The following is a 22915-nucleotide window of genomic DNA, read 5'->3' on the forward strand; positions in this document are numbered from 1 at the left end:
TTGTTCTAATTTTTATAGAATACAAAATATTCAGATAATATATTGAGCTCGAGTTACTACAGACATCTTGTTCCTCCCGGATGAATCCAGCTTCCCCTTGGCATTGACGATCTCTCTTCAAAGTGTTAGGAAAGGAGAAAAAAGCGACTTATCTGGCTTTTAGACTGTCTGTTCTGGTTTATTCCTGTTGTCAAAATGTCCAAAACAAAATTTGTGTAAAGTAGGTTCATGCTTTAAGTGTTCAAATGATAATACATGTATTTGTATTTGTTTTTGACATTGCCAAGGTGCTATGGGAAATTGAAATAACAGTTAGAAAAATAAAGCTGATTTAAAAGAGAAAAAAAAAACCCACCAAAAAAAAAAAAAAAAAAAGAAAACAAACCAAAAAAAAAAAGAAAAAAAAACCCTTAAACCACAAATCCATGAGCTCTTACTTGTGTCTGTGGAGGGTGAAATGGTTTTTAGTGCAGGTTGGTGGTGGGGGCCTGAGAATGGGGGTGAAGGGGGCCCAGGGGCAGGAACGGGAGCAGAACCAAGGCTGGGGCCGGGCCCTGGAGCAGAACCGGGACCGGGGCCAGGGCCTGGGGGCCGCACCGGGGCCAGGGACGGGTGGCAGGAGCAGAACCAGGGACTGGGGCCGGCTGTGGAACGGGTCCCGGCACCGGGAACAGAACCGAGACTGGCGGCAGGGCCTGGCAGCAGAACCAGGACAGCGTGGGCTGGTGGCGGAACGGGGACTGAGGAGCGGGAGCAGAACCAGGACTGGGGATGGGGGTCGGTCCCAGGACCGGGAGCTGGAGCGGCACCGGGATGGGTCCCGAGGCCGGGAGTCGAACCGGGATCGGTCCCAGAACCGGGACCCGAAACTGGACCGGGCTCGGTGCCCGGACCGGGAGCAGAACCGGGACCGGGCTCGGGCTCGGGGCGGCTGCAGCGCGGGGCGGGGCCGCGCGGGGGCGCAGCGGGGCTCGGGGCGCGCGCGCCGCGCGGTCACGTGCCGGCGGCGCCGGGCTCAGCCATGGCGGAGGCTGCGGCCGCTCCCGCTCCCCCCGCGCCCCGCGGCCGCTGAGCCCCGCCGGACCCGCGCCCGGACCCCGCCCGCCGTCATGGCCGAGCCCGCGGCCGTGTCCTCGCTGCCCCGCGAGGTCCGCGAGCAGCTGGCCGAGCTGGAGCTGGAGCTCTCGGAAGGTGAGTGGGGAGCGCCCGGAGCCCGGCCGGCCGGCCCGGCCCTGCCCGCGGGGCGCCGCGGAGCCTCCGTTTGAGGGGCCGGGGCTGCCGGGGTGCGAGAGGGGGTCGGGAGTGGCGGGGGTGCGGCGAGAGGCTCGGGCGTCTGTGTGAGAGGACCGGGGGAGGAGGGAAGGGCCCGGCCGGGGCTGGGGCTGTGTCTGAGGGGAAGGAGCGCTGGGAGCATCCTCTGTGCGGGGCACCGCGAGGAACGGCGGGGACAGCCCCGGACGGGCCCTCACCTGCCGGGGCTGCTGACCCGACCCCCCTTCCCTCCCTCCCTCCCTCGGGAGTGTTTTTTTCCTTGTGGCCTCTTTTCCGTAGCTCCCGAGCCGAGGATGCGGAGTGGGAGTGAGAGACCCCGGGACAGGCAGTTCTGGGGCGGGGGAGTCGCCGGAACTTCGGGCACAATAATGACGGCAAACCCTGTGTTATTCCCACTTTCTGAATAAGTTCTTTTGCCATAATCCGTTCAGAGCATGCGCTTTTTGCTGGGGTGGGTTTTTTTTTGTTGTTGTTGTTGTTTCCTTTTTTGCATGGGTTTGTCTTTGTTCCCCAGCGTTTAAAATGCTGCTCTCGGTACAGCTTTGTTGTGAATCTCCCTTGTGAAGCCGGAGGGCGAGGGATGAAGCTGAGGCGGAGGGGGAAGGTTGCAGAGCAGGTAGCTCAGATTTGCATAATTTAAATTTTCCTCCCCTCATCAGGGTACGGAACTTGATGCCAAAATCAGTGGCTTCTCAGGAGGGTTCACTGCATGGCTGGAATAACCAGAGAATCAGAATATCCTGAGTCCCAAGGGACCCTACAAGGATCATCCACGTCTCTCTTAGCGTTAAAAATTAAGAAAAATCAAGTTGCAGGCACATCTTTCCTTGCTCTGTTTATCCCAGAGCCTACAGTACATAAAAGAGGCTTATTGACTCTTTGGAGATCAGGAATTCACTGCCAGGGTGAGCTGGGGACTGTCAGCCCCCGCTGCCCACACTGGCACTCGAGGCTTTGCCAGCAGAAAAGGCCATGGCACTGCTTTCCCAACACAGCTAAACCCCTGATGTTGGCTGCCTGGGGCTTTTGTTAACTCTTTTCCAGATAAACTTTCTGCAGACATTTAACTAAAGTGATAAAACTTTATCTAGTGTTTGCTTTTGGGGACTCCGTGATAACAAAGAATGAGGAATGGTGGTGTTGCTCAAAACGTAACATTAAATAGGTTTTTTAAAAGAATTCGTTAAATGTTTTAAGCGTTGGCTTGGATTTTCTGAGGTTTGTTTCCTGTGGCACTGAAAGCCCGTTATGATTTGACCCTGTGATAGATTGTACTGCAATTTTAAAAATAAATGAACTCTGTTGCTGGACTGGCTGCTGTGACATCCCACTAATCTTTAACGAGCTGCTCCAACAGCTTCAACTTTGGTGCTACAGAGTGAAGTTTTGTGGGTTATGTAAGTAATTCTCTGAATATTAAATCCACTGCCCCTTTGTAGGTTTAATACTTGGGTTTCTTAATATGCATATCAGGGATTTGTTTGTGCAAATCACTTTTTCCTGTCAAAAAAACCCACGAGTGCAGAGAATTCTGGGTGACTGTGTCCCCAAACTCTTGAGAACATATTTCAGGGGATGTTGTTGCTGAGATAACTGAGCTGTGGGAAGGGGGAGTGAGGTAATGTCATTGTGGAGTTCTTGAAAAACACGCCCTAGTTTGAGGCTTAAGCTGAGGGATTTTGAGGCCTGTGTGTGCATTGTTCAGCTGAATATAACCATGGGCTGTTGACAGTAAACAATATTGAATAGAAGCATTTTATTAAAAATGGCAGCAGGGCTCCATGTGCCACTGCTCAGTTGTTGCTCAGATAAGAACACTTGATCCTTTTTTTTTGCCACCCCCTTGTTGCAGCTTCGATTGTCACTGACTGTTGACTGTGTGGATATTTCTGTCAGGTTTTTTGCATAGGAACATCTCATTTTTGGGAGAGGAGAGGAACTGCAGCTGCTGGGAGTAGCGCAGGGTCCCTGACAGCAGGAGCTGGAGATGGCTCTGTCCTTGCTGGACGCTGTGAAAGTGGGGAGCACCTGACTCCAGGGCCTGGCAGCACAAACACTGCGTGTGTGCTGAGCCTTGCAGTGAATTTCACCCAGGCATTTGCTACTACTAACCACCACAGAGTAGAGAATTTATAACAAAACAGGGGGAAGTGTAGCATTCAAACCTTATCTGGCGTTGTGGTTGTGAAAGGTGCTGTGTCAGCAAGCAGGATGCAAAGTGGAGCAGGATTACTTTAATGTGTGCTGGAAATAGAAATCAGAGTTTGCAATGGTGAGCCATGAGAGTTCCTTGAGGAGCAATCTGTGCAGACGGAGCAACAGGACCAATTACACCCCTGGGTTGTTCCTTCCTGAGCCTTGTGGTCAGTGCAGCAGTCATCCCATCCCTGGGTGCCGTGCAAACGTCTGAGCAAAGGGGTGGGACGTGTTTCAGAAAACATTAATTGTTCAGAAATCAACAGAAATTGCATCTTACTCTACGTCCTGGGCCTTGGTGATGGATTTGAGACCAACTCATTCATTTCTCAGTGCGCATAAGAATTCATTGCCTTCTGTCAATGTGAAGAGCGTTTAAACCTGAGTCTAAACTTAGGGAGAGCTTCCATTCCCGCACGGAAGGGATCAGTGTTGATACCTCTGAGGAAGAATCTTCAAGCAACAATATATCAGCTGAGAATTGGGTCATGGAGCTGTGGGAGACCTGGAACCTGCTCATTACTCATGTTTTCCTTCTTTTTTTCACTTTTGGGATATTTTTCTTTCTGGAGCTTTTCTTCATCTGTCAGTAACACCCACATTATGCATCACTAATGATGGGAAGGGCTGTCTTTGTATTTACATCTGTTTCTGTTTGATGAGTGAAAGTGCTGGGGATATTAACTTTATTTAACTTTAACTTTCCCCCCGTTTTCACACTTCTGTGAGTGTGGCAGCTCAGTCTCACCTTTGGCTTGAGCTGCAGCCCTGAGTGAAGGTGACTTCAGATCCACCACGTGATGCTGTCCCTTAGAACACTCTCAGTGTGTGCTGAAGGGTGCCCAGCACGAGGTAAATGTCTGAATTCATCTCATATTCGGTGAAAAATGTTAATATTGAAGCACTTCACCGCTGGGCTTGGGTGTTTCTACACCTTGGGTGAAACATTGCAGCAGCTCCTCTCACATCAAGCCCATCCCAGCTGTTAATGGAGCTGGGAAGCTCTGGAATACGCAGCCTCAAAGGCTCTGATGAGGCCCGTTCAGAGGGTTTGCTCCTCACAGGGCAGGTGGTGATGCTGTACTCCCAGTGTGGGGAATGGGCTCTCCTGGAGGTGGAGCTCTGCCTGTGGCAGCAGGACAGCCCCACTGCAGGGCCCAGCCTGGTCTGCAGGCTTGAACCCCCTCATAAGGAGCTGATTTGGGCTTCGTGTTGCTGCGCTTTCTGCCGTGCCTGGTGTTTCTCACTAGTAAAGGGGTGCCAGTGGAGAGAACCCCAGCTGGAGATGCCCGACCCTCCAGGGAAGGGCAGGGAGTTCCACCTGGTAGTAACCAGGAGCTCCTGTGAGCAGCTCAGACCTTGGAGGTCATTTCAGGAGGTCATTTCTGGGCTCTGTGACAGCGTTCCTCCCTCCTGCCTAGTGGACAGGAGCTGCTTTCTGTTTGCTTTCCTAGCCAAACACACGTTTGCTGTCTGCTTTGTGATTTGGGTGGGTGTTTCTGTGAATGGCTCCCTGCACCTGGGTCTGTTCCCTTTAAAGCTGATTGTGTCTCACTGGAGGGTTGAGGCTCTGTCTGCAGAGCAAAGCTTTGTGTGAGGATTTTCAGAGGAAACAGAAGGAGGGTGGCATGTATGGAAAAAGGAGTATCAGCAAAATGGTTTTAACTCAGGACTAAGGCCAGCCAAATAGGATAGAACCTTACTGGAAGAAAACATGTTGACTCAAGCAAGTGGGTAGAGCCTTTATTTTGTTTGGCTTGAAAATTTCTTAGGGAATCAGAGTATTTCTCTGATCTTTTAAAAACTGTGTGTTTCAGGTTGCAATCTTTGATTGCCAGGCGCCTGTCAAAGTAGGTGAGGGCCTTTTTTATAGATTAAGCAGCTGAAGCACAGAATTTAAATTACAGAGTCAAAGGAAGTAATTGTCTGAGTAGGGACTGGCTGTATGGATTGTGCTGAGTGAGCAGAAATGTTTCACTTCAGTTTCTTCCCCCACTCAGGGAGGAACTGTGGGCAAAGCACAGAAAAGGTTGAAGAAGAGCTTTATAAACACAAGCAAGTTGGATCTGATCAGCCTGTAGCTAACAGGACTTACAGGTGGTTTTTGTGCATTTATGCAGCATCTCACCCACAAGTCTTGCATTAGGCAAAACCAGCACTGGGAAAGCTTTAATGTTGCTTCCTTAATTTACCTGCAGGACTGGCAGCAGATGGGTCCCAAATCTGCTGAGAAATCTGTGCAGGGCTTTGAGGCAGTCTCTGTGTGCAGGTACAGTCTGAGAGCTTTGAAATGCCTGAAACCCTCCTGGAGCTGTCACAGGCAGCTGGCTGTGCTCACCCAGGGATCATCAGGTTGGCTCTACAGAGATCCCAAGAAAGATCCCTCATCTGCTTTCACCGTGGATGAAATTGTATTTTCTTTAGCCTCACAGCCCAGGAAAAAGTGATGTAAGCACGGAGCACATGGGTTCCGTGCAGTGTCTGTGGCACAGGAAAAGGAAACCCAGCTCCAGTCGTGAGCAAGAGGAGCAAAGTACCAGATCTGTCAGCAGTGCAGCAAACAGGAGGCCCACAAGATGATCACAGGTTTCTGCTTTGCAGATGGTCAAAGCAGAATGATTTAAGTGATTAATGGTTTGGAGAGAGGGAGTTAAACACAAATACTGGATGAAATATTTTGGCACTACTGTGAGTGGGAGTTGGGTTTACTGTTGGTGCATGATTGAGGCATGTAAACATGGGGAAGGGGAGGAAGGGTTTTGGAGCATCCAGGCTGGAATAATAAAAAAATACCCAGGAAGGGTAAAGAATGTGCATATTTTTGCGTTGTCCCTTTTATACTTAGGAAATGAAGAGCGAGTTTGGGGCTCTTTTGAAAGGCTGCAGCTCTGACCCTTTGCCTTGGGGAGAGGAGGAAATTAGAGGCTTTAAAGAGAGTCCTGCACCTCCTCCCTGGTTGCTCCTGTGAAGCTTTGCTGGAGTCAGAACCAGTTTCCTCAGCTGGGTGGAGGGGACACCTGCTAGCAGAGGTTCCCAGTGTGGATTTTAGGAGTGTTGGTGTTCCAGGATGGGTGATATTTGCCGTTCCAGCTGGCAGTGCTCACCGGGCCCGCTGGCCTGGCACAGCTGCGCTAAAGCCGCGTCTGGAGTTTGCTGTGGTGTCCTAGATAACTGATCTCCAGTTTGCTATTTTAAATGCTGTGGCATGAAATATTGAGTAGGAAATGTGATGGGTGGCAGAGGAGCTGCACAGAGCTGCTGCTCTTCCCAACATGCAGCAACCCTTGGAGCTCCACAGGGAAGGGCACGTGGAGCACCCCCCGTGCTTCTGGCTCACTGGGGGTGTTGTGGAAAGGGTGATGGTTCCTTCCTGATTCCCCCTCTCTGATTAGTGTTTGTCATGGAGTTCTCTGTTCGCTGGATTTATCGTGTTTGTTCAGTGGCAAGTTCAGGAGCCAAAGAGTGAACTCATGGTGAGCATTCCCGAGGGATGGGCAGAAGCTGGAGAGTTCCTGTTTGCATTTCTTTCAAATACAATGTGCAGATAATTTCTTAGGATGGTTTTCTTTAAACCATGTGTCTCAGTTATAAAAAGCATTTCCTGAATCTCTCAGTGAGTTGTTCAGTTGCTTTTTTGGACATGGATTCATAGAGAGAGGAACTGAAGCATTTCTCTCTGTTGAGGCTGATTCAATCCATTATTTTTTTTTTTTGAGAGCTTGTGAAATCAGGGACGAGTCATCAGACCAGGATGTCTCGTTCTATTAATTAGAATGGAAGACTCTTACATTTGCACCATGTGTGAGGAAACAGTGATTTATAGCTAACGGATGCTCTGCAGGCAGCAGCATTCCATCTGCTGCATGAATTTTCCCATTGCATTTCATGAAAAGCCTCGGAGAAGCCTCACACCTGTATTTCTCATCTTGAATCACGTACTGGGTTGTTACTCTTGCCTGATATTTGGAGTAAAGTGCCTGTTTCCATCAGTTTGTGTTCTTTTCAAACTTCAAAGCCCAGAGTTTGTGAAACACCACTCGGAGTAAACATAGGCAGGACGTATGTTTAAGTTACACTGAGTTTATACCAAAGATAGTAATGTAAGAGTAACATAACTTTCCTTGCTGTGAGCAATCACCTTGTTTTATTTAGTGTAACTTAAGCTGATAAAAAGAAAAAGGAAATAAAAAAAACGCTTAAAAGTTTTAGCACTTCTCTGCCAACATAAACTCTTCCTAATTCTTGTTGACTTGAGAATTGCTGATGCAAACTAGGTCTTCCTGGCCTCTGAATTCCACAGGGGATGGGAGCCCACAGAGCCTACAGGGCATCCATGAATACATTTTATGGACCCAGGATTCCAGTTCCTGCCCGAGCGATCGGCGACGCAGCCTCTCGGAATTGTTCCCCGGCAGTCGGGCAACCTTGCTTTCACCATGTCCCCAGGGAGCAAAAACAACCAGGAGAATTGTATCCCTGCCTGATAAAATTAGGTCTTCTGTAATCTGCCTCGGAACAGCCGGATGGCTGGCTGCCTTGAAAAACATATGTTTTAATGCAGGAATAATGCATTCCATTTAGGATGGCTGTGGGAGCTGGGTGACTGAGTGCATGGAGAGCTCCCATTTTGCCTCTGGGATCAGGACTAATGTCAAACATCAGGTCTAAAGTGCAGCAGTGGAAAAGAAGTGTTTGGGATGTTTTTCCTGTCTTTTGCTCTTAGGAGGGATGTTGTTCCTGTGGCTTGGTCCTAAAGGAGTTGGACCAGTGAGCCTTTTACTGGAGATAAAGCATAAACTGCAAAGATGAGTCAGTGTTTGTATTCCTGGATTTCAGCTCACTGCATTAAGAAATTTACTTGGGAATAGCAACACTGGTGTTCCTCTAATACAGGTTTATAATTAATTCATTTCTCTGAGAGCAGCACAGGTAACTTTTGGAGGAAATTCTGCTTTATCCCCTTCCCAGAGGGGAACACCTGACACACACCTGAGGCTGGGTGTGTAGCACAAGCCAGGGGAGATTTTGGAAGTGCTAGGTTTGGAATGTAAGGTAAGGTCTGATGGGACACTTGGTTGGCCATAAATGGAAGGATGTGGTCAAAGAGGGAGTGATACAGAAGAAAAGGTTGAGAGCTGGAAGATTTGGTTTCAGGCCCTGTCCCTGTGTGTGATTCCAGAAAGGGCTGTCAGGTGAGGACGTGCTTGAAGGAGGTTTGTGTTTCCTTTAGTGCATCAGCTGTTCATTTTGGCTCCTACAAGGAGCCATTCCAGTTTGAAGCACCTTTTCTGGAAATGCTGTGATTTGCTCCCAGAGAGCAGCAGGGTACATCAGGGGTGGCCTGATACACCTGCCTGCTTTGCCTGGTGCTTGCATCTCTAGCATCAGCTTTTCCCTGTCCTTTTGAGTGTGCGCTTCTCTGTGATCCCAGAGAGGAGCTGACCAGCCAAAAGAAGCCCCCAGGAGAGGGAGGAGGCTTTGAAGTTTTGTGCTCCTTTTCTAGCCAGAGGTAAGAGCAGAGTTAACAGTTGTCCAAGGTCACTCTGGGCCATCCTGCTGTGACATTCCTGCTCACAATGTGCATTGTCACTGGGGTGAGGACAAGGAGAGTTGCTCCGAGGAGCTGGGAAGTGACATGGCAGATTCCAGGCTGTGATTATTCACCCTGGGATGGAGAGTGGGGTCAGGGAGTCAGGTGATCAGAGCTGGAGATAAAAGTCCCTGATCCTCTGTAGAGAATAAACAGATCTGCAGTTATTAAACTGTGCAGCCTTTTTTTTCCCCCTTAATTGAATACAAGTGGAAAATGCCTATTAAAGGTGCTCCATTTCTGGCATTCAGGAGATTGCTGTGTGTCCCATGGGTGTTGGAGCAAGGTCCTGATGGCATCTGCAGGGCTGCTCGTGGTGTGTGATGGGGAAAGGAGAAGTTTGCTTCAGATGTGCTGCATCTGCAGGCTGGAGAGAAGCACCTCTGTTGTGTTGTGTGTCCTCAGGAGCTGCAGCCCAGGTTTCACAACAGAGCCCTTGGCAGCAGCGTTGGCTCAGGCTGCTCTCACCTCTTGGCACCTCACTCTTTCCATCTCGGGGAGCTCAGGTGCTGCGGCTCCACCAAAAGCCCTGAACTCTGGCAGACTGGAGAGGGCACGGGATGAAACCTTTAGGAATCCAAGCTGTGTTTCTTATGAAAATACCAAAATTTTCACTGCATTTCACTAGCAGTGAAAGAACCAAATTATAAATTATTTTGAGACAGTTTTTTTTGGGGCTTTTGTGTCAATCCTGGCAGAATACTGAACATGAGACTGAAGCCCCTTGTGTTACAAAAAGGAGATCTCTGAATGGCCAAGTGCTCAAGTGCTCAAGTGTAAATGTTTTTTTGAGACTGAGACCTGTGTTTATTCTTAGGGCAGAAACTTTAAGTGATCCCTTGTGGATTAAAAAAAGAACAATTCTTATTGTAATTGGAATGAAAACCTCCATTCTTACGCAATGTGGGGTTGGAAGTATTGTTATTTTGAGTTGCCAAGCAGGAAGGGGGGGAGATGCACAGGGCGAGGTGAGCAGCTGGGACACAGAGCAGGGGACATCAGGCCCTTGGTGGCTGAGGGGATGTTGTCACTCACACTGTGACGTGGGCAGTCTGATTAGCAGGGAGTGGATGTCTCACCTGCGTGTTCAGGAAGCTTTTCCATGATGGTGATGGTCAGGTTTGGTTGGAGATGATATAAACCCACTGCATTTGTGGGATTTCTCCTCTCTGCTTTAAATTTTCCAAGTCCTCCTTGAAGATGTCCTGATTTTAGAAAATCGTGTGGTGCAGAAAGAAGTCAATTAGTTAGCCCCAAATAGGGAGAATTGTGGATGAAGGCGAAGCAAATGAGTCAGATATAAATAATCCTATTATGTCTTGGCTGCAGCCACACCTAGAAACCTTGAGCAAACATTTCTGTGTAGTTATTCCTGTGTTTGATACACTTTACTTGTTAAGTCCTGTTTTAAAACTGCAGCATGTAAAAATTGTGTAGGGCCAGTTGCCATTAATGTTAAAGGATTTTGGGAGCATTGTTTTAATCATTTTGACCAGAAGCACAGAGACCTGAGTTAATTTGCTCCCATATTTCCCCAAAATCAGAAAAATCTATAACCTTGGAGCTGGTGTTGCCTTTGCAAGGCTTTCAAGGCAGTTCTTTTTGCAGCAGGCCTTCAAAAAAAATCTCTGGCAAGAGCAAACAGGAAGCTGTAATTACCCTTTGCCTTTTGTGTATCAAATCCTTGTTCATTGGACAGAGCTTTGGTAAAACGCTTTTAGAAGTAGCTGCTTGTAGCATGGAAGCTGTAAGGAAAAGCATTTGGATCCAGCTAAGTCATACCTGATGTTCCTGTGATTCCTGTCCTGTGTCTTTGGGGGTAATTACTCACCTCATGGTGTGGGTCTCCTCTCTTTCATGGTGGATAAGCTGATTTTTAATAAATCTGAACAAAGCTGGTTTTCCAGGTGTGACTTTAGGAAAAAACCCCACATTTGGACCTTTCTCCTCCCTGCCTCCTCTGATTCCAGTTCCTCTGTTGTAGCTCCTGTACAGGGAGGCCTGAAATGTCCCTGTTACCTGTGGCTGCTGCTGATTCCGAGGGGTTTGTACCAGAGTCGGGGTTTGGATTCTGGTTCTTGTCAAACACGTTCTGTTTGCTTTGCACTGTTCTCCTGTACTGCCTGCTCTCCTTTGGGCTCTCTCCTGGGAAATGGGATCCTCTGGCCCAAGGGGGTTACAGGGATTTGTCCTACACACCACAATCCTTCCCTGCAGGATTCCTGTTCCTGCAGGGGTCCTGCTCAGCTCTCGGCGTGCAGTGGCACAGCTGGTGGTGTTCAACCCGTTCACTTCCCTGTGATGATTCCTGGGGTTGAGCCCGATGGGAAAAGACAAATGGAAATCAAGGTTCATGTCCTGGAAGCTCTCAGGGATGTATTTATGGAGGCTCACACTCACCAACGTTGAGTCTGCAGCAAAGGTGACGTTTTCTCTTTCTCACCTTCCAGATATTTAATTGGATTCAGCAAAGCACAAGGGAGGGAGATTCAAAATAGGGGATGATGGTCATAAAAAAGTTCTCCAGGATGCCAGAACTTGGCCTCTTCTCCTAGAAAAGTAATTACTTGTTTATGTTCTCTTGTTTAAAATGACAGAAGACCTTCCTGGGAATGTTTAAAATGACAGACCAAGTGAAATGGTGTGAGCACAGAGGTGAACACAGAGCGCTGCAGGCTCCTCTTCCAGCAGATGATTTGGGCAGAAGGATAAAAGGAGAGAGCTGGCTGGAGAACTGGAGAAGGGGAAAATGGTCTTCTCTGAGAGCTGAGTTTGGCTTCAGGTTGTGGAGGATCTGACCCCAGCTGCTCCTGGGTTTGGATGCAGGTGCAAAGAAATTCACAGTATTGCAGTGGAATCCTGGATACCACGAGAGCAGTCTGTAAAATAGTCCAAGAAAGGGAGAAGGAAGGGAAGTAGCGGAGTAGAGAGACCTGGGAAATGTCAGAGCTGGTTTTTCTATAGTTCTGCTGTCAGGAAGAGCTATTTCAGAATAGTTTTCTGTGGGTGAAGTGTGACAAGAAGTCCCCAAGAGGTACTGTCACACTGGGGTAAGCTGCAGTCCTTGGATTCTTTCCACCATTCAGAGAGAACGTTTGAAGCTGTTTCGTGGATTCTTAGTTGAAAGGTGCATTTCTGCTCCTTCAGCACATTCTGCCCCGAGCAGCTGAAGACAGATCTGTGTCCCAACTCACTAAACCAGTTAATGGTGGAGCTCTGAGCACATTGTCTGCTGTCTCCTGTGACATTGTGTCGGGCATGCCAACCAGGAGGACTGTGCTGGCTGTTCCAGGGAGTTCCCTCGCCGAGGGGAAAAGCTGACTCGGGTTTCCTGTGCTGTCCTTTGCCTCTGATTGTGCAGGGTGTGAATTCAAAGCCACCCCTCCTTATCTGTGGATGGAAGCACATCTGAAGAGGAAGAAGGCAGCGAGGCTGGGCAATGCGCCAATTGCTCCGAGCCTTTGTTAGAGACTAAAGAAACCCGAGTCCGTTCAGGCACTGCTGCATCCCCAGGGCCTTCCTTGGCCTCTCTGGGAGGGAGGTGAGGGCGTGGAAGTGATCCCACACTTCTGCACGTCGGTGTCCATTAGCTCTCGGGGCCCTGGTGGTGTTTGAATTGGAGCATCTTGTGTTGAATTCTCCTCCTGAGGGTCTGACAGGGGGCTCTGACCCTGTCCATTGAAACCAGACCATGGGCAAGCATCTTCTGCGTGGAACTGGTTCCCTCTGGAACATCTGGGCCCACCTGTGACTTCCCTCAGGGCAGGACTGGCCAGGCTGCCTCAGCTCTGGCTTAGCTGCCTCTGGGATGTACTGGTTTCTCCATGTGATAAATTCCTCATTCTCAGCTTGCTGCATGCAGGAATAAAAAGGAGAGACAAGCTCAAGTATCAAAATAAACGTCAATTTTAAACAAGTGCAACCAAGCAAATTAAAATTGGGCAAGATTTCATGTTCCAATCTTTACCGTTCCTTTTCCTCTGCATGAAAAGAAGATTTTGGAGTGATTTATGGCTGTCATGCCAGGCTTCTCAGCACTGTCTGTCAGTTGAGCGGTTGATTTTGACAGGCAGCACTTCTGGGCCAGGTTTTTTTTTGGTTTTTTTTTTTTTTGTTCCTCCTTTTAGAGCTTTTAACATGAAATATTCAATCCCTCCCTGTGCACAGCACAACTGATTCAGGTATCACACTTCAGAGAGCTGTGACCGCAGTGTTGGGTTGTGAGCACATCCTGCATTTGTGGCTTCTGTGTGGTTGTGTATTTTCATGGAATTGGGGGCCACCTGTCCGTGACCTGGCAGTCCTAGGAGGAATTTTGTTGTGTCTTCCTCCAGCAGAATTGGGGCTGGAGGAAATAGCTCTCCAGAGTTTCCTGGGTCCATCTGAGGTACTGCAGCCTGCAGGTGTTTTTATGGGTGCTCAGACTGGCTGTCACTGCAGGTCAGTGCTGTGTTCAGTGGGAAGATCTCAGATTCTCCAAGGAATTAATTTTGTTTCTGCATTTTTTATACAGTTCTGTGTTGTGCTTGTAGAATCCCAGTGCTAAGAAAGAAATAATCCTGTGCAAGCAATGTTGGAGAGAAGTGGTTGTTTTATTTCCCAAACATCATTTCTCTTGAGAGACTGTTACGTGTGGCATGAATTTTACTTCTGTGAAACACAGAGAGTCAGCAGAGAAGTCTTGGAGAACAAATTGGAGGGCAAGGATCCAACCCGGAGCTGTGTCCACAGTCCTTCTCTTTCAGAGGTTTTTGCTTAATTGCAGATTTTCTATTTGGTTGTTAATCCTTTAGGTTCTCTTTCTTGGCAGAATATCTCATTTTAAATTATTACTGTCAACACGTCCTTAGCCCTTCCTGCCCCTCCACCCCCTAATTGTGAGTGCTGTCTGTGGTGCTTTGCTTTGCTGTAAAAGGCTGTGGTGTTTGCAGCTGAAAGCAAAGCCTGCTGTGAATTTCATATTTTATCCAAAAGACACAAGCAGCTCCCCATTAATATTATTACATTGACACCCTGGTTTTATAAACAGTGGAATGTTCTGTGGAATGGTTGTTATCCTGTGATTATGGCTCCATTAGGCACAGGAACAGATGGTTCCTGTCCAAGTACTTTTTATGTTGTCATTTCTAGCAGGAATAAAAGGGAATGTTGAATTTTCATCTCTTCAGTGGTGAGGCTGAAAAGGTCACATAGGCTGTGGTGGAGGAACTCGTGTTAAAGTGAGGTTGAGAGACCAGGTAGGAAGTGAACTGGAATCATGGGATGGTTTTGGAAGGGGCCTTGAAGCTCATCTCATTCCACCCTGCTGCCATGGACACCTTCTGTTCTCCCTGCTTGCTCCAAGGCCTGTCCAGACTGGCCTTGAGCACTTCCAGGGGTGGGGAATGGCGTGGAATAGACTGGAGCAGGACAGACCACGTGGATGGAGCCAGACTGCAATTAGGGCGATCCTCAGATGGGCAAACCACCAGGCTGTGTGGGATCTCCAGCTTTGGCAGGGCTGGGGCTCCTGCAGTGGTGGAGAGGGAAGGGCCTGGAAAGTCCCTGCCTTCCTGAGCAGCCTGACCAGAGGTGGAATTAGGGCACAGATGTCCAGGAACTCTGCCAGGGTCCCATGTGGAGCCGAAGCAGCAGCTTTGCCCTGGGCCCCTGTGTCCATCCATGGCCTCCCTCCTGCCTTTTCACTGGGGGGATGTGGAACTGAGCACCTCAGGGTCCCCACAAGTGACTGACAGGTCGAATTCCATACCCTCTGCAAGTCTTACCTTGCATTTGTTTTGTCTCTTTTTTTGTAGGTTTGGGGTTTTTCTTGGGTATTTTACAGTTGTGTATTAAATCCTTCTCTGTCCATGCCTAGAGAGAATTTAGCTGGCAGGATTTTTTTCCTGTTGTGAGAACCAGAGAGTTCAAAGCTGGGCTTCTGTTTTCAATGAGTAAGTTGGAGGATTTACCTGTCTTTTTGAATAGTAATAAACCCAAGCTAATTCTGTAGAATTAAGTGCTAATGAGAAATAAGGCAATAAAGTTTAGTTTGTTATTGAAAGTAATTCTGCTTCCACCTTGGAGGAACAATGGCTATTGCTGAGAGAAACTGCACAGTCACCTTTACTTAGAATTTAATGCAGAATGGAAAATTAAAATATGATCTCACTCTCATTAAAATTAAGTAATTGATGTCATCATTCAATTCCAAGATTTTTTAGGAGCTTTCAACAAATCTTTTCAGGTTGTTATTAAAACCTGACCAACCAGGGATCCTTAAATTGGAGGAAATGGGGGTACTTCTCTGTTAGGTAACAGAGAGGAAAGGGAGCATCTCAGGAAAATGCCCATGTGGCAAACTCAGCCCTGAACTCCCAAAGGCAGGGTCCTTCTCCTTCATGGAGATTCCAGCCCAGCATCACCCAGTGCAGGAAATCTTTCATCTCTTGCTCTGGGCTGTAGAGCTGCAGTGGTGAAGGAGACTCGGGGTTTCGTGCTGGCTTCATCATTTTCAGAGTATGAATATTTAATTTAGGCTTCTTAAGGCTTTTAGCAGATTTATCAGGCTGCTTCCTGTGGTGGTGTATGTGAGGACAACTGGAGAAAACATTTGGATTCGCTTACAGTATGGAAATAGGGTTTATTTGTTTTGATTTATTGCTGAAATACTTTTAAGAAGCTCATCTTGTTCTGTGAGTAACTTCCCCATAATCTTAAGCAGAAAACAGAACCAGCAGTTCTTACTTTTCCAGTGCCAAGCAGTGTTTTGGTGACAATGTCCAGCTTTTACTTGGTTAGGGCTGAAATCTGTTCATGCTGCTGTTATGTGGTTAGAAGTTTATATAAATATTTCATCATCCTGGACCCGTTTTTACAATAAGTTTGATCTTGGAGGGTTTGCACCTTGTTAGTGCAAATACACCACGGAATTTTTGCCTGTTATAGGACATAAAGTTCTTTCTTTTCCAAATTCATGATATTCAAGTGAACAGTGCAAGACATGAGGGCAGGTCTGGTGGCCTTTCAGCACGTGAGAGCCCCTTTTGTTTGTGTTCTTTTCCTTTTTGTCAAGTTGCTGACTGTGTGCTCTTAAATAATCCTGCTGATTTCTCCATACTTCCTTCCCTCTACAAGCGAGACATTGGAGAAATCAGTTTATTTAAATTGGAAGAGGGGATATTGCCCCCTGAGAGAGGCAAAGGGAGGAAAATTCTCTGTCAGAAGTAGCTGTGGATTTGGATGTGGCTGGTGAATAAGATCTTTTTTACTTTTAGGCCTGTTTATTTTGGTTCAAGGTCCACTGGTGTCAGTGTGGAAGGGATATATGTCCTCCTAGTTTTGTGAAAATATGGTTTGGCGATGAGGTACTGATAGGAGGCAAGAAAATTCCACGTGTGAGGATGTTAGTGATTAGAACAACAGAAATATTGGGCTGATATCACAATATCCTGTGTAACAAGGGCAGTAAATTGACTGTTCCTTCTCTTTATGGTAAAAAGGTATTTTTTTTCCTACATAAAAAGGCCACTTAGCAGCAAAAACTGAACGTCATTCATTTTAAAGAACTATTAATGTACTTTATTAATTAGGGTACGCTGGGAGAAAAGCCTCTTCTCCCCTGCAGCAGCCGAGTTCAGTGACTTTGGGGTGGGTTTGGCTTCTCTTTTCTCTCGAGTTTGCCTCGTTATTTTGACCTTCCACGCAGCTTAAAGGCTCTCCCATGAGCCAGGATCTTGCCACATCCTGCTCTGCAGCAGGAACAAAGCTCTGCCGGAGCAGACCCTGACTCTGCCCAAAGAGCCCCGAACAGAAGTCGCCTCTCGCGTGATCCCTCTTGTAAAGAGCGTTGCAGCTGACAGGATAATGGGGTTTTTTGGGCCTGCTGGTGACGTGCCAGCAGGGTTTCCTTAGCAGTGCCATTCTTTAAGGAGCTGTGGATGCTGATGTAAACACAACTGGAGGCTTCACACAGCCCGGGCTGAGCGCAGGGCCTGGGATCTGCTGCTCATGCCATGCTGTGCAGGACATTTTTCTTCTGCTCTGTCTATTTAAATCTGGTTTCCCAGGCTTGTAGCCAGCTTGAATGGGTTGTTGTGCTGTTTAGTGCAGGAAAGCTGGCCTGGTGGCTGCGTGGAGGAGCTGTCCTGCTCCGTGGGCAGCCTCCCATTCCCAGGACACAGAATCCTGTTTGGGATGGGGCTGTGCAGAGCAGGTTTAAGGCTATTGAACAAGGTGTTTTACTTCCCACTAGTCAGGCTTGAAGGGAATGAGTAGGAAACCTCTGTGTGCTCCTGGAGCTGCTGCTGCTGCCTCTGTCAGGAGCGCGTTGGGAATTTGGTGGGAGTCTCCGCCAGTCAAATTACAGGTGTCGCACGCTAATTGGAGGCTGGTAAAAGTTTAATAATTGTATTGCTTTGCCTTTAAGTAGTGGGATCCTGCTCTGGTGACTAATCCTGTTTAATAGTGACTGTCCTCGAGTGAGCATTTGGGAGTGCAGTGACTCGGGGCTCTGTTCCAGATTTCAGTGCTTTGGGAGAAAAAAATGTATTTTACTCTCTTGAGCAGCCACCGCTTTGTCTGCTGCTTTTTCTACAGAATGGGAGTAACATCCTTATGAATACACCCTTGGTACTGGCTCCTAGGGAAAACCAGGGCAGGGAGGGTGTGGGATACGTGTCTCACCTCTTGATTTTTGAAAGATTCGTTCTTGAGATTGATCGTTCACTGTGCTTGGTGTTGGTTCTGTTGTTCAGTTGGGTTTTGTTTGAGGAGGGATCTTCTAAGTGGAAGTGCCTCCATCAAGTTCTCTTTCTTTGTTTCATCATGCATAATCATCGACCTCATTGCTGTGACTTGGAATAGCTCTATCCCATCTGGAAATACATAATTACTGTGCAGGGTGAGGTGCCAACTGGGTTAGGTTCTGTGCTGTGTTTAAGGGCAGGTCGGAGTTGCTGAATGCTTGGTGTGAGCAGCTGTGTTTGATCACTAGATAGGGCAGTAATTGCTCTTAATTTCTTTCTTCTCCCCTTCTTGCATCTTATTCAAGAATCCAGGATTTATTTAGGAAAAGTAATTTCAGGTCCAGCTGGAGTGAAGTGGGCTCTGTATCCAAGCTGCCTTTTGGTATGGTTGGACAAGGTGTTGCTGTGGAGTCGGGATGGGAGGAGAGTTACCAGCAAGGAGTCCCTGTGGCACTTGGCTTATGTTAAAAATTGAAGCCAAGAGAATTATTAAATATTGAGTCCTGAATGCCAAGAAAAGGTGTCTGACAGGAGTCACACAGAGGATTAAAACCCACAGTGACTTCTCTTTTAATCTCTTTGGGTGCCAGCATGCTTTCGTCTTTGTTTTAATTCCTGGGCTAAAACCAGGCTTGATTTGGAAAATCATTCGTCCACACTTGTCCGTCCTTTGTAAAAGTGCAGACTGCCAGAACAGGCAGAGTTTGTGTGTAATCCCTTGTTGGGCTGGACAGGCAACTCCTGGGACAGTGTTATCAGCACTCCCAGCTGCAACAATTCCGTGTGTACCTGGAGGGTGACAGTGCTCTACCTGCCTGAATCAAGTGCTGAATCACAGGGCTGTCACAGTTTAGTCATTTCCTGGGAAACTTTGCTTTTCAGGCTGGTGGGAGAGAGCGAGGTCTGCGCTTGCACCGGGGGTTGAATACTTGGGAATTTCTGTGAGCAGGAGGTTAGTCAGCAAAAAGAATTATTCAGGGCAGAATCACTTGAGCTGGGTTATTTAATGCTCTGGGAGTTGTCTTGCTTTACTCAGCTCAGCAGGTTCTTGGGTACGTGTGTGACACTGTCTGTGTCCCCTCCTGCAGCTTGTTCTGGTGCAGGGCTGCTGCTAAAACTCTGCAGTGCTCCTGCCTCTCCACTCACATGGTTCTCACTGACTGCATATTAAAAATAGATGAAAACATTTATCCTGAACAGATTTTGTAAAATCCTGCTTGTGATAAAGCCTTGGGTTTGTTGCCTCCAGAAGGGAAAATGCATTTTCCCCCAATGGCGAGTTGTAGCTATTTCAAGGATTTTTACTTTTTATCCCTAGGATGGAGTTACATGTAAGATTTTTTATTTGTATTTGGGATTCAACTGTTTGTGTGCGTGTGCTGCACATAAATTTTGTGAGTAACATAACATTTATATGGCTGCACTTCACAATAGAATATCTCACATAAAGTTGACTTTGGTGATTTAATTTTGTAGGTGTTGGTTGGAGGCAGTTGAGCAGAGCTTGTGTTTCAAGTTATCAGGGCTAACACAATTAACTGAGGGAGCTGAAGGTTTTAAGAGTTTATCTTCAAGAGTCTTTGGAGCCTTTTTTAAAACATTTTACCCTTTGGAAAGGTAGAGTTAGCTGTGCATTGGCAGCATGATTTGTGTGGCTGATCACAGAGTCCCAGAATCACCGAGGCTGGAAAAGCCCTCTGAGGTCATCAGATCCACCCTGTGACTGATCCCCACCTTGTCCCCAGCACTCAGTGCCATGTCCAGTCATTTTCTGGGTACCTCCAGGGATGGGGACTCCACACCTCCCTGGGCAGCCCCTTTCAGTGTTTAACTGCCCTTTCCATGGAGAAATTCCTCCTGATGCACAAGGGCATCGTGCATCCCCTTGTCCCAGCTGAGGATCTGAAAGGCAAAGTCTTTCTGGGTTTTTAGTTCTTCTGTAGAGGTGAAGAAGAAGAGCTTTGACCAATGTACCTGAGGAAATCCTTTAAATAAACTTTTCTAGAGATACCAGGACATGGTGATGCTGCCTGAGCCACACAGAGTCTTGGTGAGCACGTTCTCATGTCTGCTGTGAGAGGAGAATCAGCCAGAGCACACTTAAACCTATGAGAGGTTCTTTTATTTCCAATCCTAGCTCCCAAAGCCCCTGAGACCTCATTTTGCTGACCCTGGGTAGTGCTATTTTCAGCAGAAATGCCCGGGATGAGTTACCAGATGTGTCCTTGTGTGGGGGACGGAGGGTTTGTGGCTGAGGTTGAGCTGGTGACACCTCCTTGTCACTGATGCCCCCAGCCCAGGTGTGCAGAGGGGACTGAGCCCTGTCCTTAGCTCACCCACTTGGGGATGCATCACATATGGCCTGGAAGATTACAGCTGGAAATGCACGGCCCAGACGGGTGAACCGAGGACGCTGCATCTGCTGCAACTCAGAAATGCTGCTGGAAGATAAAGAGATTCTTCAGAATAGTTTCAGGAGTTGGATTTACTGCTTAAAGTTAAAACAACAACAACAAAAAAAGACCCTTAAGGTTTATGGCACCCGGTGAATGACCTGGGGAGAAGAGCACCTTGTGACCTGGAATGACCCAGACCTTGAACACAGGGCAGCCATGCCACAGAAACCTCATCTCGAACGGAATTCTTTTGAAATAATACATGTTGAGATTAAAATAGTTTTAATTTGGTAAAACAACCCTCCTAAGCCTTAGAAAAGGGTTTTGGAAGTGTAGAACAGAGCCCCCACAGTGCTGCAGCCAAGTCGGCTTGTTCTGTGTGTGTAAATTAATCTGGAGCTGATCTGTCTGTGAAACTTCTAACACCGAAGCTGGAGCAGTTTAATGCTTGTGCCCAACAAACACAGCTTTGTGAGCCCTGCTGGGTTTTCAGTGCCCTATTCATGCTCCTGGTGGGAATACAATGGTGCTGTTAAGGGGAAACCACAGAGCCCAAACCTCTGCTGGTTGTTCGGTGACAAGAACAGTGAGTAAGGTGTTGTTTCTCTCAAGAAATCAGAGTTTTACTGGAAGACTGTTAGTTCATAGACCTTGCTAAGAAGGAAACCTGATATACAGCTTCACCCAAAGGAAGGAGGAGGGAATCTTTGAAGCTGCATCATCATTTGGCCTCAAACAGAACGAGGCAGTTGTCTAAACTTGTTTCAAATGTAGTTTTTGTGCTGCAGTTGTAGCTAAGAGTGGTAGGAGGAGTTTAAGGCCATTGCACAGTCTATTTGAGCACACAGCCTTAGCAAAAAAGGTTTAAATGTTGTTTTTAGGCTTGCTGAAGCCTGAAATTGAGGATGTCTCAGTTTTAACCCTTGGTAAAACCATTGGGGAGGGTGTGGGATGTCTAGAAGTTGCCAGTTCTCCAGGAAAATCACAGAAACCCAGACTGGCTTGAGTTGGAAGGGAACTTGAAGCCCATCCAGTGTCACTCCCTGCTATGGGCAGGGACACCTTTCCACTGTCCCAGGTGGCTTCAAGGCCTGTGCAGCCCTCCAGGGATGGAGCTGCCACAGCTCCCCTGGGCAAGCTCTGCCAGGCCCTCCCCACCCTCACAGGGAGGAATTTCTTCTTCAAGAAAGGTGGGGAGCAGCTCTCAGTACATGAGTGAGTGATGACAGCATTCCTTACTAGGTGCTGGCCCCATGTTGTGCCCATCTTGTGCCCAGGCCACAAGTGCACTTAGCCCTCACTTTGGATTTCAGTCACACTTGAAAGGCCTTATCTGGAGGTGACGTGCAGCAAAAGAACGTTCTGGACTTTCAGCAGCACTTCTGGTCTTCGTTGTGTCGATGCTGGTGCTCCAGACCCAGACTCCGTGTTCTGCTCTTTCAGAGCGGGTTTGAGATGATAAAACCACGGGGAGATGTTGCCTGTCCTGTGCCTGGACATCAGCAGGGGAGTAGGCAAGAAAGGCCAAGTCACCAGGTCATTCACTGGGGTGAGACCTGAAATCCAGATGAATCAGTGATAATAGAATAATTTAATTATTTTTGTTACAGTCTTGTTGTCGTGCTTGCTTTCAGTAGAACAGCTGTCTGTGTTTTGGGGCTAATAGAAGTACCAGAAGCACCACCAGGATTCCCTGGTAGCACAAACTGCTGGAAACATCAACAGATTATTTTTTAAAGCATACAAACATTTTTTTTAAATGCACACAAACTGCTTTCCAATTGGAATCTTTTCCTTGCTGCAGCCCAGTGTTTGGAGGCTTTGTTGGGGAGATGCTGTGCCCTACGTGATCATTTTCCTTAATTTCTCCACTGTAGTAATTATGGTTTTGTTAGACAGTAAATGATTCAGTGTTCTCATTCCATGGGGGAAGGGGAGCAGGGATGTTGAAAGAGGAGCATTGTCTGAGCTAGCAGGATTAGCGGGTGTTACCACCTTGCACTGATTGAGCACCACTGGTTGGAGCAGATCATCAGCGCTAATTGCTGAAAAGCAGCCTGGCGTCAGCGGCCGGGTGGGGAGTGAGGCTCCCGGGGCTTCTCCAGGGCAGGGTTTGAGTCCAGGTGTGACATCCAGGCTGCTCAGGTGTCCTTCCCTGGCTTCCCTGGGCGCTGCCATTGCGCGCTCATCCCTTCCCTTGCGCTAACAACCATCAGAACATTCCAGATGGATTTGTGCAATGAGGATCGATTCTGTGCTTTCTCCCAGTAAATGAGGAGAATCAGATGATGATTGTGGCGCTGGGGGGTTTTTTACACCTGCTCTGGTTACCTGGGCAAAGCTGCAGACGCTGCTGCACCAGAGCTGTCGCTGCAGCAGGGGTGGCAGGAAGGAAGAAGAGCCTCTTCCTCCAGCACAGCAACAGCTCAGCTCCCTCTCATCTCTCCTCTAAAACCCCTAGAGCTGCTTCCCTTTGAGCAGAACCCCATTTCCTGGGCAGGGCCTCAGCCTGGGGAGGCTCAGCCTCAGCTCGCTGCGGATATGGATAAATGCAGAGTGAACGGAACAGAAATGGGTGGCGGCTGGGAGGGAGCCAGGAGAGTCTCAACACTGCTGGTGTTTTAATTTCTTCCTTGGGAATGAACAAACACCATTTTATAGCCAAATTATCAGCTCTCATTTGCTTTGCTGGTGTTTCTCTGTGGTACCCTGTCTTGCATCTGCCCGGAGAGGGG

At 47.9% G+C, this 22915-nt stretch overlaps 1 protein-coding gene across 3 annotated transcripts in view; it reads left to right on the plus strand.

Annotated features, from left to right (window-relative positions):
• The first annotated feature begins 1042 nt into the window (after nt 1-1042).
• DIP2B (disco interacting protein 2 homolog B) overlaps nt 1043-22915 on the plus strand; it is a 62003-nt gene continuing 40130 nt past the window's right edge. For 2 of the 3 annotated variants that reach the window (XM_036399827.2, XM_036399828.2), the window contains exon 1: nt 1043-1191. In XM_036399827.2, the coding sequence (XP_036255720.1) occupies nt 1110-1191 (82 nt within the window). In that variant the 5' untranslated portion in view covers nt 1043-1109. The remainder of the gene's footprint in view (nt 1192-22915) is intronic. The other variant, XM_036399829.2, reaches the window with a different exon arrangement.

Source organism: Molothrus ater, chromosome 30 (genome assembly GCF_012460135.2).
Source record: "Molothrus ater isolate BHLD 08-10-18 breed brown headed cowbird chromosome 30, BPBGC_Mater_1.1, whole genome shotgun sequence".
Taxonomy (NCBI): Eukaryota; Metazoa; Chordata; class Aves; order Passeriformes; family Icteridae; genus Molothrus; species Molothrus ater.